Consider the following 16,658-nt stretch of genomic DNA (forward strand, 5'->3'; position numbering starts at 1 on the left):
CCAGGGCTGTGACATGGAGGCAGGCAATGGCAAACCACCTCTGAACATCTCTTGCCTTGAAAACCCCATGGGATCACCATAAATCAGCTGTGACTTGACGGCACTCTCTGCCACCAATACAGTTGATTGGATTGGTCCTCATTCTAAGCCCAACCAAGCTCACCTCTGGTGCTGATGTCCAAGTCTAGCACTCTCTCCATTACACTGTGCTAGGTCTTAAGAGAGAGTAGGAGGCTGTGCTTAATGGGAGAAATGCATCCAGCATGGAGACAGCTCCATACAGGCTGTACCATTAACAGTTACAGGTAGGGGACTGCAAGACCAAATGCTCACTCATCAAATTCTCAGAATATGGAAAACTGGGATATCAGTGGAAAAGGTTCTAGCACAGACGTTTCCCTGACAGGCTAGTTTTGTATATGTAAGGATTCTTGCCCTAAGGAGGCATTCTAACACTCTCCCTTTGCATTCTGAAGCGACATCCTTTGGGAACACATTCAACTTGCTATATGACACAGGAAACAAATATTTACTGGTGAAACATCACCAATATGTATGCTTACTGATCATATTCAATTGTGTTTTTTTCATAATTCTGATTTACTGAGCTCAACTGCACTTGCCCCTACTGAAACTCAATAGAGCCCATAAACTTGAAATACAGAGAGCAATCACATTGGGTATTTTTGCATACTGATAGCAAATCTCTCCAAATATCTTTCCATCCTCAACAGGCAGCATTAAATAAACAGAAAAGCCTGAACAGACAGTGAAAAATCACTCCTGATTTTCCTTTGGGATCTACCTGTTAAGCATAACTGGAATGACTTGATTTGGCTTTCAACTGTCTCTTGTAAATTATCTTGTAAATTACCAACACCCTATGAACAACCATATCATAGGCTGGTAATGTATGGAATAAGACCAGCAAGGTATATTTTTCCTTGTGTATATCTAGGCAAAGTTCAACCAGGGCTTACACCCGGAGAATGTAATTGCTACACTTCAAAAAATCCCCTAAAAACCAAGTATACCTGGTGTTAGATGGTGGCTGCTTATATGAAACCTTATTAAGGACACACATGAACACAAGAGGCTAGATCCGTTAGGCACTGGGGAACGTTTTGGGACAAGTTGAACCTGTACAAAAGAGAACCAGGCTACTGGCATTTAATATCAAAAAGGTGGTAGAGCAGTTTTTAAACTAATCCTGAGGGGAAAGCCAATAGAAGCTGGGAGGCCTTCAGATTGGGACAAGTCACTACAAAGGGATGATTGCATAAACACTCAGGGTAATATTGACAACAACATAACTGAACTTGGGAGTGAGGGTAGGATGGTGACTGAGGGCTGTGTGTGGCACCTAAAGGGCCATGGGAGACAAAGATTACTGGAGAGGGAAACACATTATAGATGTCTATATGCCAAAGCTAGAAGTCTCTGAGCTAAGATGGGGGAGCTGGCTGCTTAGTGTTTAACAACAATTTAGATATCCTAGGTATCTCAGAAACATGGTAGAACAGAGGAAATCTATGGGATACAGTCATTCCTGGGTATACGCTCCATAGGCAGGACAGGGATGGATGGGTTGGGGGAGGTGGTGTGTTATACAGCAAGGGCTTAGAATCAAATAAGTTAGAAAACATCAGGGGAATTAACTCCCCACCAGAAGCAATAGGGGTGGAAATACTGGACCCTGGGAGTATACTATCATCCATCTGATCAAACACTTGAGATTGATTTTGAGACAAAGAAATAAATAAATGAGATGAAGCAGATAATCTTATACTGGGGGACTTCAACTACTTTGACAATGATTAGGTAAACATGTGCTCGAGTCATGCTGTAGAAATGAGATTCCTAGACACCATAAATGACTGTGTACTGAAACAGCTGGTCAAAGAACCAACCAGAAAGCTAGTGATCTTGGATTTGGTTTTGAGCAGGTCTCAAGACCTGGAGAGAGATGTAGAGGTTGTTATACTAGTTGGGAACAGTGACCACAATGCTGTTAAGTTCAGCATTCAGGTAAATGGAATGTTACCCCTATGGTCCAAAATTATGACATTTGTTTTCAAAAGAGGGAACTTTATAAAAATGAGGGAAATAGTAAAAAGGAAACTGAAGGGGAAACACAAGAGAGTCAAATCCCTAGAGGAGGCTTGAAAGCTATTTAAAACCACAGTAATTAAAGGCCAAATAGAATGCATTCCACAGGTTAGGAAAGGCACTGCCAAGTCTAAAAGAAGGCTGCATGGTTAACAATGCAAGTCAAGGAAACTATATAGAGGCTTCTTTTAAGAAGTGGAAGGTCTGTCCAAATGAAGTGAACAAAAGGGTAAAAAAATGTAAGTCAGTAATTAGGCAAAAGAAATTTAAGTCAGCAATTAGGCATGCAAAAAGAGATTTTGAGGAGTGGGTTGCAAAAAACATTATGACAAATAATGAACATTTTTTAAAAAATATATCCAGATCAGGAAACCATCCAGAGAAGCAGTGGGGCTTTTGGATGACAAAGGAATAAAGGATTGCTGAAGAAAGATGGGAAGATGGCAGAAAATCTTGATACTACTTTGCACAGAGAATGATTAAAATTAGGAATTTGTTACCAGAGGATGTAGTAATGGCTATGGGAATAAACAGCTTTAAAAGGGATTAGACAGATTCTTGGAGGATGTCTGTCAGTGGCTTCTAGCTATGGTGACTGAGGAGGCTCTCCACATTAGCCTCTGAATCCCAAAGTCAGGAGGCAACATCAGGGGAAGGCCTCTCCCTTTATGCCCTGTTGTTTGTTGTCCAGATGAACTGGTTGGCCACTGTGTAAGGCAGGATGCTGGACTAGATGAACTATTGGTCTGATCCAGCAGGGCTCTTCTTATGAGCCTGCCTTGTACTGAGTCAAACCACTGGTCTATCAAGGTCAGTCTTGTCTACTTTGACTGGAAGCAGCTTTCCAGGGTCTTAGGGAGATGTCTTTCACATCACCGTCTACCTGGTCTTTTTCCATCGGAGATGCCAGGGCTGAACCTTAGATCTTCTTAATGCAAAGCAGACGCTCTGCCACTGAGCCACAACCCCACCCCCTACCTATAAGGCAAAAAGGATTTAGGGAGCATCTGTATATCACTGGACATTATGATGTCCTAGATTTTCCTGTCCAGGCAGGCAAATCCATGAGGCAAATTGCAATAATATTCAGTAAACAGATACCATAGATACTAAATAGATTCTATATAGTAAAAGACAAATAGATGTAATATCCAGTGATTTGTGGCTTCAGCATTAGGGTTGATTTTTTGAGCAGTGATACGCAGTTTTTAAAAGAGCACAGGTTTGGCAGTGAAGCTAGAGCCCTATTGGTTTGGAGTAAATCCAGAAGTATACCACAAGAAGGTTTCCCAAAAAGATAATTTTGATGCCTTCGTCAGGGAAAACCATAGCCAAAACCAATTAACAGTGCATTCTAAACACAATTAGATCTGTCTAAGACAACATCGATGGTTTTGAAATGTGGTGTTGAGGAAGACCATGGACAGCCAAAAAGACAAATAAGTGGGTTCTAGATCAAATGAAGCGTGAACTCTCCCGAGAAGTGAAAGTGAACTAACGAGGGTATTGTATTTTGGTCATATTAGAAGACAAGACCCACTGGAAAAGATAATAACACCAGGAAAAGTTGATGGCAGCAGAAAAAGAGGAAGACCCAACGTGAGATGGATTGGTTCAGTCGAGGAAACCACGGCCCACAGTCTGCAATGCCTGAACAAGACTGGTCATGATACGATATTTTTGAGGTCATTAATTCATAGGGCTGCCATAAATCAGAAGTAACTTGATGGCACCTAACACACACACATATACAAGCCCATCAAAGTCAGTGGACTAAGAAGGGTGCAACTTTGTTTAGGGCTACACTCTGACCCAGAGAGAGGCAAGCCAACATGCAACTATACCGGTAAATTAAATTGCTTAAACTGAAATGCTTAATCTGGAGCAGGTAAGAGAACTGAGAGCTGCAGTGGATGTTACGAGACCGCTGCTTTGCGTGAATGCTAAAAGCATTAAAAGAAACCCACAAAGGGTTAGGCCGTAGAAAACGAGAGCCTGCAAAAGAACACATCACGGAGTTATCCCTTCCTCCAATAGTGAGCTCAATCCTGATCTCACAATCTCTGAAGGGATATAATAGGAAGAGAAAGGACTGAGAAAAAGATCAGCAAAAATATTTGGAAGCTGCCATAGACTTCAATATTAGGTGACCGTGAAGATACTGGGATTGCTTTGCTGAATGGGATTTAGAAGTTCTGAATACTACTTGTTACTTGAGCATGCAACACAAGAACAAAGGATTATATGCAAACTTAGAAACTATTCCAAAGATAAAAAATAATATTCTATGAATTTGTTGGCATGCTCATGGATACATCAAGGAGATTCCAGGGATGGGAGAGAAAGTGACAATTCTGCTCTGTTTTGGTCTGTCACCAGATACACAAGTTAAATTTGTTATTGTTATTGGGACTCGTTGATGGTTTTGTTGTTTGTTATCTTCCTTTGTCTTTATTGGTAAAGATAACAGAAATGTTTACTCAACTACTGATGTCAACAAGTCATGTCTCCTGAGCCAAATCCAGCCCCTTGGCAAGCCATTGATTTACTGATCATAGGTGGGTCATTGGACTTTGCCCTATTGCCCTCATGCCAAAATGGGCATCCAGCAAACATGGTTACTTGGCAGGGTTTTCTGATGCTTTCTTCCATGGTGAGGCTCAGAGAGCTCTGAGAAAACTGCTCTTGAGAGAACAGCTCTTTCAAGATCTATGGCTAACCCAGGGTCACTCAGCAGGTGCATGTGGAAGTGTGGGGAATCAAACCCAGTTCTCACAGATTAGGATCCATGTACTTAACCCCTACACCACATTGGCTCTAAATTTTTAAATGCTTTCCCTTCACTCTCCAGAGTTGCACTGCCTCCACAATAGAGAAAAGCATTTAATTTACTTTTTCAGGTATTTATTCGGTTTGGTTTATACCAAACACACACACCCTACTGCCTACTTTGACTCACTGCAGTTCTCCAAGTGGACATCTTTCACATCACCTCCTACCTGATCCTTTTAAGTGGAGGTGCCTAAGATTTTCTGTGTCTGAAGCAGACACTCTGCCACTGAACTGCAGCCCCTACTGTGTCTCTTCGGGTGGTACCAAATTACCTGGAAGAAAATAAGAGCCTAATAATTCGTAATGGTGCCACTTTACAGGTCTTTTTGGTAATCGCTAGACTGCTGGACCTGACTGGGTCATCTGCTGCTTTTCTGATTGGGTGGAAGACCCCTATCATTTTGCACTTCTATACACTTGTGAAAAAATGATTTTATTTTGGTGGGCATGTTTTTCCCCTCCTTTTTACTACTTGAATCTGCTTTATTCCATAGATTCTATTGCTTACAGGTGATTGTATGGTTGTCATGTTTTATCTCTGTAGTTTTTCATAGCTTCTTATATGATTGGGGCTCTTAGCATTAACTGAACTGACCTCAACTTTTGTTAAGGTCAGGACCGGATCTACATGTTTTTTGAGGGGGGGCAAAATTAAAAAATGATGCCCCCTTATGGGCCATTCTATTTTATGATCCTATAGAATACAATGGACTCCATACCCAATTTGGTGCCTCCCCCCTGTTGGCACCCGGGGCAAGCCCCCCCTAGATCCAGCCTTGGTTAGGGTTGCCAATCCCCAGGTGGGAACAGGGGATCCACCAGTTTGGAGGCCTTCCCTCCACTTCAGGTTTATCAGAAAGCAGGAGTGGGGGGCTGAATGTCAACTGGGCCCTCTATTATACCTTAGGTAGACTGGTTCCCCATGGAGTATAATGGAGAATCAATCCATGGATATCTGGGGCTCGGGGGGGGGGCTGTTTTTTGAGTTAGAGGCTTCAGATTTTAAGCATAGCATCTGGTCCCTCTCCTCAAACCACTCCCAAAACGATTGAACCAGGGGGTCCAGTTCTATGAGCCCCAAAAGAAGGTGCCCCATCCTCAATTATTTCCAATGAAGGGAAGGCATTTAAAAGGTGTGCAATCCTTTTAAATGTGATGGCCAGAACTCCCTTCAGAGTGCAATTGTGCTTGTCACATCCTTGTTCTTGGCTCCAAGGTCTCCTGGCTGCACCCCAAAGTCCCCAGTTATTTCCTAAGTCAGACCTAGCAACCTTATTTGTAGTGATCATAGACATTCATTCCATTAAGTAGAACAAGTTCTCAGGCTGCAACCTATGGTTCTAGAACCAAATGTCGTTCAGTATGAAACCTAATATGGCTCTTTAAAAAAGAAATCAGACCTTTTAAGTGATGTCATAGTGGAACGATAGGTGGAATGCCAGAATGACCAGCATATGAGGGGAATGGCAGGCAAAGATTTTCATTGTTTAAAGGGCTTCTAAGAGATCCTGCACAAAAGGACAAATAACAGAAGCGAACAGTTGCCAGGAATCTCAGTGCAAACCATGCACAGATTTATTGCACACACTGCACGAGAACATTTGCACAGGATTCCCCTGTGTATATTACTTATTGTGAAGCTTCATGTGTTGCTTCCTGATAAACAACAACTAGTGTTGAGTCTGCAGAAAATTTACAGATTATTAATCCGCACATCATTTACCAGTAACATTAAATTACATACTTTCACTTATGCAAATAAGCTTTTAAAATACTGAATCTTTGTTTATTTCTGACTCTGAATGTTGAAATAATTTGGATCTTAAAGGTTGCTGGCCACTGGCCTTGTTCCTTGACAAGTTTTTGAAGGTAAATTATGCGTATGTTTTTCTACATCATGGTATGCTCTCATTTAGGCTTACAAATTTTGGGTTGAAGTTTTCTCAAGATTTGGGGGTGGAGCCTGGGGAGGGCAGGGTGTGGGGAGGGGAGGAACCTCAGATGCCACAAAGCAGCCATTTTCTCCAGTGGAACTGATCTCAGTAGTCTGGAGATCAGCTGTAATTTGGGGAGATACGAGGGCCCTGCCCAGAGGTTGAAAACCCTATTCCAACATGCTAACTAAGGCTGTATTAATATATTTTACTTTTGAGAGTCTGAAGCTCACATGTGATCTTATCAGATGTAGCTTCTGTCAGGCGAAAATTAATGGGAGTACAAGACAAACTGAGCAGGCAGCTGGAGCAATCTGCTTCTTGCTCCCATTGGTGAGGAAACAACTCAGAGGGTGTTTTCGCACTTAGCGTTTGCTCCCCTTATTCCACGGCGCAATTATGTCCGGCTCATTTTCCTTGTTTTCGCACATGGACTCATTTGCGGAGTCGCTTTCCATGAAGCCCCGGCTCAAATCGTTTTCCCACTGGCATCGACTTGAGTTCGATGCCCTGTCAATCATTTTTTTTTAAGCGCAAGTCTGGTTGCGTAAGGACGTAATAACGTAACATCGAGCAGTCACAGCTGTTCCTTCCCCTTCTTTTCGTGGACAAACCGCATCACGTGTGCTGCTTCTGCTCATGGATTGGCTGTAGCTGTAGGATCCTCCACAGCCCTTTATGTATTAACAGAAGCATTCACAGTGGAGAATCCTAGCACTAGATTTCTCCCCCAAATTCTGAAGTTGCGAAATATCGCAATAACGAAGAGAGAGAAATCGAGGGGTGTGTGTGTGTGGCAGCTTCTTCCTTTCCCAGCCTCGCTCCCTCCCGGGTGGCGAAGCTGGGATTTCCTCTGCGCTCTTTCCCCTCCCTGGCTGGCGCTTGCAACGGGGACCTGACTGATTCCTGCCGCCAGAGCTCCCCCCCCGCCCCATTCTCTCCTTCCCCTTCTGTGGCGCGTGTGAAGAGCGAGCTCGCGTCTATTTTCTAACCGAGCGGAATGTAGCCAGGGAGAAGAATGCAGGACTCCAACTTCCAACGCTCAAACGTTTTCCTGCTTCTTGGCGGTTTCCGTTTGAGCGGGTTTCGCGACGGAAGTCGCCGGCTCTTTTGGGTGCTCCGGCGCTTCTTGTGCGAAATCCGTGCAGATCCTCTGGTGTGAAGAGGGTGGTCGCGCCACTTGAAGGTCAGTGCGAAAACGCCCTGAGTGAAAAAAGCTGACTGGATCCAACCCCAGGACTCTCGATTAAAATTTTCAAGCAGTTTGCAACATGAAACAAAAACCATGGCATTTTGAAAGTATTTTCTACACCTAGACAGTCAATATTCCTCATGTTCTCAATTACTCTAGTGCATGTTTGTGTCTTTGAGGAGCTAACCCTAACACAACTTCTGTCTTGATACAATTTGCCTTCCAGTATCTTAAAAAATGGAAGATGTACACAAGGATCCATTCAATATTGAGCTTCAATATTCCGTGTTTCAGAGTTGGCAAGAAATCAGGGAATGAAAGGACGGTATGCAGTGAAATTGCAAGGAATTAGCACTGGCATAGCGTTTGCAGTGTTCAAAGGACTTCAAGCACAAAATATCTTCTCGAAAGCCTTACAATAGTTCTTTAACATAGACGGGTATTATTAACATGGTCCTGTTACAGTTGAAGGACTAATTAGGTTGGCATCCCAAGAACACTTTCCTGGGAATAAGCTGCATTGAATAAAATGGGGCATACTTCAGAGTAGACCTGTTTTGAATTACTCCTTAACAATGAATTCCTAAATGGAACAATTCCCTTCTAAATTCAGCAAGGTCATCAGGCTTAGACAGATGTAAGTTACCTCTGCTTAGGATCACACTGTTTCCCTCTTGTAGCCACTGTGATGCATGGTTATACTCAGGAAGGAAGACTGGGGAGAGTACTGTGGTCTCCTCACCTTCCAAATAAGCATTTCAACATTACATGCATATAAGCTCCTCCAGGGCTTTTTTTTGTAGCAGGAACTCCTTTGCATATTAGGCCACACACCCTTGATGTAGCCAATCCTCCAAGAGCTTCAGTAGGCCCTGTACTAAGAGCCCTGTAAGCTCTTGGAGGATGGTGTACACCAGGGGTTTGTGGCCTAATATGAAAAGGAGTTTCTGCTTCAAAAAAAGCCCTCAGCTCCCCATTACCAATCGCCACTTAGTAATAATAATAATAATAATAATGATAATAATAATAAATCTCAGCTCCAGAAGACAGTGTTGCTTGGAACAGCAAGAACCCTGTGAAGAAACCTCTGCACTTCCCAGGAACTTGTCTACATCTTGAATTGCAGAACGCCATCACCTAGTCAAATATCTGACTGCGACAATTAATCATAAATAACTAAATAAAGGCACAGGGCTGAAAAATCACTTACCGATTCCATTCATGACAGGTGTTTCATTATTTACATCCAGAACACTAGGTAGGTCATGTTCCCCTTCGTGTTCATTTAAATCCATGTTTGGCTTCTGTGAGCCATTCCCAAAATGTCTAGAATCCTTCTCATAACCGGCATCCCCATTCTGTAGGCCGTTGTGGGTTTTTTTCAAGGGCATAATCTGTAAACCACTCGGAGTAGTCCGGTAAGACACGGTTTTAGCTGCTCTGTCCCCTGATGATGCTGGCTTGGCTGTATAACTCTTTTTTGGCTTTGGAAAGGCTGAGGCCATTCGCTTCTTTTTATGGGACAAACCTTTGCTCTTCCCCGTGTCAGTAGGTCTGTGTGAGATTTTGTCCAAGGATGAGCCTCGGCTCTCTCGTAAAAATTTTGGTGTGACGGTTTGCTTCCCATGCTTCGCTCTCTTATCTCTCGTGACGTGCAGGCCATTGAATTCATCGATAAATTCCTCACAGTGCAACAAGTGATGCTCTGGTTCCCAAGTGTCCTCATTGCTTCCATAGCCTTTCCATCGTATCAGATATTCCCATTTTCCCTTTTTGTTCTTCCTTTTGTCTACAATCCTTTCGACCTAAGAGTGAGCAGGGAAGGGAAAAAACAAAAAAACCACCACAGTCAGTTGCCAAAGGGAAAAATAATTCAGGAATGGAAACATACATGGGCTGGGTTCAGACCTAACATGAACTCATGGTTTGTTCAATTACACTTAGGATGTGAAACAAGGATTTGCCTTGACAAATTCTGGTTTCAGCGCTTTCCCACCTGCCCTATAGAGACTTAGCTGGCTTTGCAATAGGGTTACCAACCTCCAAGTGGTAGCTAGAGATCTCCTGGAATTATAAATAATCTCTAGGCAACAGAGATCAGTTCCCTAGGAGAAAACTGATGCTTTATAGGGTAGACTCTATGGAACCGCATCCCACTGAGGTCCCTGTTCTCTCCAGGCTCCACCTCAAAGGTGAAGGAATTTCCCAAGCTGGAGCTGGCAATTCTAACCGCCCCCCCCTCAACTACTGCCTGGTAGCAGGGGGGGCATGTTGACCCTACAAGGGTGGAGTTGGGAAACAAGCCAGAACGCCCATGTTTTGTACATCACTTGACACCAACATTAAAGACTAATTGCTGTTAATAAACCAACTTCAAACCATGGTTTCAAATGCTGGCTTGATGTACCCAAATTGATCATAGCAAGAGTCAAGTTGCACCTTTAAGACCAACAAAGTTTGATCAGAGTTAGCAAACAGACCTGCATTTGAGCAATCATTCTAGCCAGGTTGTGTAATTAAATTATAGCTTTGCATCATGCAGTAGTTTGAATATCCTAGACTAGATGGAGTTTGTCAGAGCTTGGAAGATGAACAGGCTTGGCCCTGATTAGTATGTGAATGAGAGACTACCAAAGAAGTCCAGGTTACTATGCAGAAGCAGACAACGGCAAACCGCCTTTGAATGTCTCTTGCTTTGAAAACCCCATGAGACTTTGCCATGAATGAACTGAGATTTGACAGCACATCATCATCATCATCATCATCATCATCATCATCATCATCATCATCATCATCATCATCATCATCATCATCATCATGTCAGACTGAATTGATGTTTGATAATCAGTTGCCAGGACTATGTGTGCTTACCAAGTTATCAAATATCCTAATTTGATCAGCAGTCAGAATTCCACACCCTGAGAACTCTGGCTTTTTTAAAAACAAAACTTCCAGCCTCAGTTTTTAAAAAAGAGATTAAAACAGCAAGTACCATTATGGCAGTCATAAAGCCAGCAGAGTGTAGAGGTTTAGAAGGTTGGACTAGGTTCTGAGAGACCCGGGTTCAGTCCCCCACTCTGTCATAGAAGCTTGCTGGGTTTCTTTGGGCCAGGCACACACTTTCAGCCTAACCTACCTCACAAGGCGGCTGTGAGAACAGGACAAAGAAGGCAAGAATATTGTAAGCCACTTTGGGTCCCAATTGAGAAGGAAAATGGTGCATAAATAAAGAAAATAAAATAAAGCCATAACAGCTGCATGCTCCCACCACAGTCGGTGGATGAGTATGTAAAAACAGCAAGTGAAATAAAAGTGTAGTTTAGGGGTTAAGAGTTTTAGGAGATAAAGATTTCATAAAACTCAATGACCCAGAATGAATCACTTTCTTTCAGCCTAAATTACCACATGGGTTTTGTGAGCAGAAAATGAAGTAGAGAAGAATGATCTGTGGAGTGCCACATTGAGCTTCCCAAGTGAAGGACATGACCAAAATATACTAAACAAAACCACAATACATCAGATTCAGCAATAATATCACTTCACTAAGATAATGGAAATTGCCTAAAACAATTTCTGTAATGAAAGCAATTCTGGCCATCCAAAAAACATAAAATTAACAGCAACTAAAAGAAGAGCAGTATGGAGAACCTCTCTCATTATACTAGAACTTGGAAGTACCCAATGAAGTTGATGGGGAGTAGATTGAGGACAGACTAAAGAATTAGCTTAATTCCCACCATTAGTTTAAGGAATTCTCTGTAATATGAAGCAGAAGTGGCAGTTAACTTGGTTGTGGAAAGTGCCATCCAGTCACAGCAGAGTTATGGTGACCCTGCATGGTTTTCAAGGTAAGAAGCGAAGAATTGCCTTTCTCAGGCTAGCTTGGGTAATCCAGGTCAGGGTGGCGGATAGCTTTAAAAATGAAGACATACTCTGTGCAATCTGGCTTGAGTTCAAGTCAGAAAGCCAGACAACAAATAATGTTAAATAAATACTAGTGTAAGGATAGGTCTGTCAACAATGATGGCTATGTGAAATCTCTATGTTCAAAGTCGATAAATCTCTGAAGATCCATTGCTGGGAGGGGTACAAAAGAGGAAGGCTTTGGCCTGTATGCCCTTGCTTGTAGGCCTTTCAAGGACATGTGATGGGCCAACTGTGAGAAACAGGATTCTGAACTGGATGGACATTGACCAGGTGTGGCAGGACTCTTATATTCTTAGGCAACTCCCAGGACTTTCAAGAGGATTAAATAGGATAAGCTCTTGTACCAGCTGGCCACCTAGATGTTCTGATTGATACAGAAGACCCACCTCACTTTATTGCATCACATTTAATGACTGTGTCTAATTTACACGAGTAAAAGGATGGTCCTCACCAGGTTAATTTATTATGCTGATTGCAACCCCATTTTGTATGCTGATTGCTACATGCCCCCACCACCATTGGTGGATGACTATTTTTTTTTTACCATGAAAACAATGCTGCTGGAATATATGGCTCTGCTGTCTCTGTATGACTGAATCCAATTTTAGAAACTTCTATAGAGGGATCTCTGTGGACAATGCAATGCAAAAGAGCAAGATGCAAATGATATTGGACATGAAAGTCTAAAATAAGATGACACTGTCATCTATCCCAGCAGCCCAGTCTCCTCAGAGAAGATAAACTAAGTATGTAAGAGCGTATTTTTAATGGATCACATTCTTTCCCATCTCTAAGACTGAATTATGTGCTGATTACTTCTGTTACATGCATGCAACTGGGAAGAAAGAAGACGTAAAGGGAAATATTGTTGTTTGCTGCAAGGCCACAAAAGAGGTCTTATTTTTGCATGAATCCAATTCAGTAAATAAGCACAATATCCTTGTACTCTAGTCCATAGCTCACACAGATATAGGATATCCTTGCTCTGGGGCAAAGGGGCATCATGCAGGATGCTGTTTGGGGGGGATTATGAAAGTATACACATATGAAGTTGACAAAAACTGTGTTGGATTCTGCCAGGTTTTTTTCACTCAATCTTATCTAATTCTTCTCCTGCTTACAGACCTCATCCCACATGACTTTTGTCCATGTAGGTTGTGTGATTCCCAAGGCAGCCTTTTCAGTGGTCAAAGGAGATCCCATCCTCCAATTCCACTACCTGTTGTATCAACTTGATTATGTATTTTATATTATTATATGCTTCCTGTGTATAAGAAGGGCAGAGTGGTAAAGCTGCAGTATTGCAGTCGAAGCTCTGCTCACGACCTGAGTTTGATCCCGGTGGAAGCTCGGTTCAGGTAGCCGGCTCAAGGTAGACTCAGCCTTCCATCCTTCTGAGGTCAGTAAAATGAGTACCCAGCTTGCTGCAGGGAAAGTGTAGATGACTGGGGAAGGCAATGGCAAACCACCCCGTTAAAAAAAAAAGTCTGCCGTGAAAACGTCATGATGTGACATCACCCCAGAGTCGGTAACAACTGGTGCTTGCACAGGGGACTACCTTTACCTTTTTTCCTGTGTATAACTCTGCCATAGAATAAATAAATACTAGTGGGAAAGCAGGTTGGAACCAACCCACTTAGCCAGACCATTTTTCCATCCAGATTTCTATTGACTGCTCTGACTGGCAGTAGTTCTCCAGGGTCTAAGGCAGACAAAGGTCTCCCCCAGCCAGCCTCCCTGAGAATCTTTTAACTGGAGTTGTGGGAGACTGAATTTGGGACTTTCAGCATGCAAAGCATCTGCTCTATCACTAGCTAAGACTTCTTCTTTGGTTGCCACCAGCTTTCTTCCCATTCTCTAGGAGAAAAACTCTGGTGCAGAGCTGGAGGTCGCTACCTTGCTAGTGCTTGGTTTTGAATTTGGCTGTTAACTGAGTTCTCTTGTTGTTCTTGCATGAGATCTGAATTCACAGCAATAGTAGTAGTCACATTCTACACTATTCTTCTTGTTCTTGCAGAGTTACGGGTATAGATTCTTCAGCCTCATTATAAGAATGTTCACATGGACTTGTCAGCATATGCTTGCTAGTAAGACTTCAGGATGGAGTCTAATGCACATGATCTATGACAGTTCCTGATCTATGTCAGTCCCTGACAGCTTCCCTTAGCAGGTGCAAATCGGTTCTGTCCAGAGGACTTGTGCCTAAGCAGAATGATTCAGCACTGTGTGCTGATTGGTGCTTGTATATAACTATGTGTATATAACTGAGGAGAGCTTGTACAGTGTATCCTCTGCTATCGTATATGTTGTCTGGCGAAGCACTTTGACCAGTGTATATCAGGACATCTATAACTTGTAAATCTGTAAATAAATGTATATAGTTAGCACAAGTCAGTGTGCTGTATATTCTTAAGCCTCTTGAACCCAGAGCATACCAGCGAATATGCCAACAGGGTTATGGGACCAGCACGCTTCCACTGTGCCATGCTCTGGAGGTTCTGAAGGAGGCTGAACTACTGTGGTGACTTGTGACTGAGTGGAAGTCTGCAGCTGCCGCTTCTGGAGCTGAGGAGGAAGACATGCTCAGCCAGGCTCCTGATAACAGCATGGAGGATGGGAGTGATTCTGAGGACCAGCTGCCGGATGGAGACGACAGCATGGCTCAGGCTCCGACTGCTCTGCTGGTGGAGAAGCTCATTTCTACGAATTATGATGTGTGGGCTTTTCGGATGAAGCATTATCTGAAGCGTGAAGGTCTGTGGATGTATGTCGACGCTCCCGCAGACCCTTCAGCTGCTGGAGACAACATCGAGGACGAAAAGGCTCTTATGACCATCATTTTGAGTGTGGCAGACGACCAGCTTGTGCACATATCTGGTAAGCCGAAGGCTAAACAGGCGTGGGACAGTCTGAAGGCTGCATATGTGCAAAGCACAGCTGGGTCTCTGATAGCAATTACCCGTCTCAAGTACCGGACTGTAATGAGACAGGGGGAATCTGTAAGGGCTCATTTAAACACTTTGGCTGAATGCTTTCAGCAACTGGAGCAGCATGGAAAAACTGTTCCAGAGGAGGATAAAGTATTTATTATTCTCAGTTCCCTGTCTGTGGATTACAATATGTTGATAACATCACGGGAATCTTCAGAAGCTAACAAACTAACCTTGGCTTACGTTACTGGACGACTACTAGAAGAGGAAGACAGGCAGAGGGAGTTGCGTTTCTCAGAGACGTGGCAGCGTTCCAACATGGAGGAGGCAAAAAGGGCCAGCTGCAAGACCGGCCAAGCCGAGAGTAACAAGCATGGAGAGGCATCTCAAATTGCTCTAAGAGTATGTAAATGCTTCTGTTGTGGATCTACAAAGCACCTGAGACGATCATGCCCGGAATGGAAGAAGAAAGGGAGGGATGGTGGCTCAGTGGTAGAGCATCTGCTTGGGAAGCAGAAGGTCCCAGGTTCAATCCCTGGCATCTCCAAAAAAGGGTCCAGGCAAATAGGTGTGAAAAACCTCAGCTTGAGACCCTGGAGAGCTGCTGCCAGTCTGAGAAGACAATACTGACTTTGATGGACCAAGGGTCTGATTCAGTATAAGGCAGCTTCATATGTTCACTCACAACTCTTCACACAGCCAGAAGGCCACATTGGTGGTCACAGATGTGGCTGCTGCACATAGGACATGGACTCTGGAGCATCTCAGAACTTTTGCAGAGATGAACTTTTGCTTCAGGACATTAATTCCTCACCATTACAACATGTGAGTCTGGCTGATGGCAGGAACTCTGCTGTACAGTGTCAGGGAAATGTTACATTCCCAGCACTTCAACACACTTTTAAAGAAGTGCTGTGTGTTCCTGCTCTTGAAAACAATTTACTGAGTGTGCTGGCTTTGGACAAAGCTGGTTTTACCATGACTTTTGCCAGCAACTTGTGCAAAACAATGAAAGGTGCCCGGGTGTTTGCTGTGGGAAGGTTGCAAAATAATGTTCATGTTGTAGAAAATCCATCTGTGGGAGCACAGATGGTAACAAACAACAAACCTCATGATAATCGTGTGCACTTGCTCCACCGAACGCTGGGGCATGCCAGTTTTAACACTATAAGCAAAACACTTGCTATTGTGGGGCATGAGGGAGTAAAAGAATGTAAAGAATTCCTTGACTATGATGTGTGCAAACGCACAAAATCAAAAGCATTCCCGGTTGCCAAGAAAAGTGATAGAGTGTCTGCTAAACTGTTGGCTTTAGTACATGCAGATGTGATAGGACCTTTCCCCAAAAGCCATTCTAATAAGAGGTTTGCCCTAATCTTAGTTGATGACTATTCCAGGTTCTCATGGGTGTATGTGCTCAAAAAGGAGTCTTAGGTGTTCGCAACTATAAAATATTGGGCACGCAAGGTACAGAAACAATTGGCTGAATTATGTGCTTTGCAGACTGACATGGGAGGTGAATTCATGTCTTCTGAATTTCACAAATGGTTACAATCACAAGGTATAGAGTGGCAAATGCGTCAACACCGCAGGAGAATGGCGTAGCTGAAAGAAAGGGGGGAGTTTTGCAAGATATGATGCAGTCTATGCTCACTGATGTTGGTTTATCTATCACTTACTGGGCTGAAGGGCTGCAAGCTGCATGTTATATATGCAACAGAATTTGGACCAAGT

General features: G+C 43.2%; 1 protein-coding gene across 1 annotated transcript in view; it reads right to left on the reverse strand.

Moving 5' to 3' along the window:
* The window catches only part of CDYL2 (chromodomain Y like 2), a 119,242-nt gene that overhangs the window by 39,564 nt on the left and 63,020 nt on the right, over nucleotides 1–16,658 (reverse strand). Inside the window, exon 2 of the mRNA XM_060253667.1 lies at nucleotides 9,278–9,872. Coding sequence (XP_060109650.1) covers nucleotides 9,278–9,872 — 595 coding nt within the window. The remainder of the gene's footprint in view (nucleotides 1–9,277; nucleotides 9,873–16,658) is intronic.

This window comes from Heteronotia binoei, chromosome 14, assembly GCF_032191835.1.
Source record: "Heteronotia binoei isolate CCM8104 ecotype False Entrance Well chromosome 14, APGP_CSIRO_Hbin_v1, whole genome shotgun sequence".
Classification (NCBI taxonomy): domain Eukaryota; kingdom Metazoa; phylum Chordata; class Lepidosauria; order Squamata; family Gekkonidae; genus Heteronotia; species Heteronotia binoei.